Source organism: Corvus brachyrhynchos, unplaced genomic scaffold (genome assembly GCF_000691975.1).
Source record: "Corvus brachyrhynchos isolate BGI_N302 unplaced genomic scaffold, ASM69197v1 scaffold1440, whole genome shotgun sequence".
In the NCBI taxonomy this organism is placed as follows: domain Eukaryota; kingdom Metazoa; phylum Chordata; class Aves; order Passeriformes; family Corvidae; genus Corvus; species Corvus brachyrhynchos.
The window spans coordinates 1-1,026 of record NW_008235782.1 but is presented as its reverse complement, the minus strand read 5'-3'; the positions used below and the strand labels follow the sequence as shown (position 1 = coordinate 1,026).

At 58.5% G+C, this 1,026-nt stretch overlaps 1 protein-coding gene across 1 annotated transcript in view; it reads left to right on the top strand.

The window, feature by feature from the left end:
- Nucleotides 1–1,021, top strand: part of LOC103611439 (zinc finger protein 239) — a gene marked incomplete at both ends in the record, with an annotated part of 10,505 nt that extends 9,484 nt beyond the window's left edge. The window contains one exon of the mRNA XM_008628965.1: nucleotides 4–1,021. Coding sequence (XP_008627187.1) covers nucleotides 4–1,021 — 1,018 coding nt within the window. The remainder of the gene's footprint in view (nucleotides 1–3) is intronic.
- Between the last annotated feature and the right edge of the window lie 5 nt (nucleotides 1,022–1,026).

Below are 1,026 nucleotides of genomic sequence, written 5' to 3'. Positions count from 1 at the left end.
CAGCCCAGAGAGATCCAAGGAGGAAAGAGCCTCCCTGTGCCGGGAAGGCAGCCGGAGATCCAGGGGGAGCTTGGAGGTGGGGGAGAAGGCTCAGGGTGGGGAGAAGCTCCACAAGTGCTTGGAATGTGGGAAGGGCTTCAGCTACAAATCCCGTCTGAGGGAGCACCAGAGGATCCACACCAGGGAGAGGCCCTATGAGTGTGGGGAATGTGGGAAGAGCTTCAGCCGGAGCTCCCACCTGATGGAACACCAGAGGATGCACACTGGGGAAAAGCCCTATGAGTGTGGGAAATGTGGGAAGAGCTTCGGCCGGAGCTCCAGCCTGTGGGGACACCAGCGCACCCACACCGGGGAGAGGCCCTACGAGTGTTCTGAGTATGGGAAGAGGTTTCCAAGCAGCTCCGATCTCCTCAAGCATCAGAGGAATCACACAGATGAGAGGCCCTTCCGCTGCCCTGACTGCGGGAGGGGCTTCAAGCAAAACTCCAACCTCGTCACCCACCGGTGCATCCACACCAGGGAGAGGCCCTACGAGTGTCCTGAGTGTGGGAAGGGCTTCAGCTACAACTCCTGCCTGATCCGGCACCAGAGGATCCACACTGGGGAATGGTGCTACAAGTGTTTTGAGTGTGGGAAGAGGTTTCAGACCAGCTCCGATCTCCTCGTACATCAGCGGATTCACACAGAGGAGAGGCCCTTCCACTGCTGCAACTGTGGGAAGGGCTTCAATCAAAACTCCCAACTCATCAGGCACTGGTGCATCCACACCAGGGAGAGGCCCTACGAGTGTCCTGAGTGTGGGAAGGGCTTCAGCTACAACTCCGACCTGATCCGGCACCAGAGGATCCACACTGGGGAACGGTGCTACAAGTGTGAGGAGTGTGGGAAGAGGTTTCAGAGGAGCTCCGATCTCCTCAGACATCAGTGGATTCACACAGATGAGAGGCCCTTCCGCTGCCCTGACTGCAGGAAGGGCTTCAAATGCAACGCCCACCTCATCATCCACCAGTGCATCCACACCGGGGA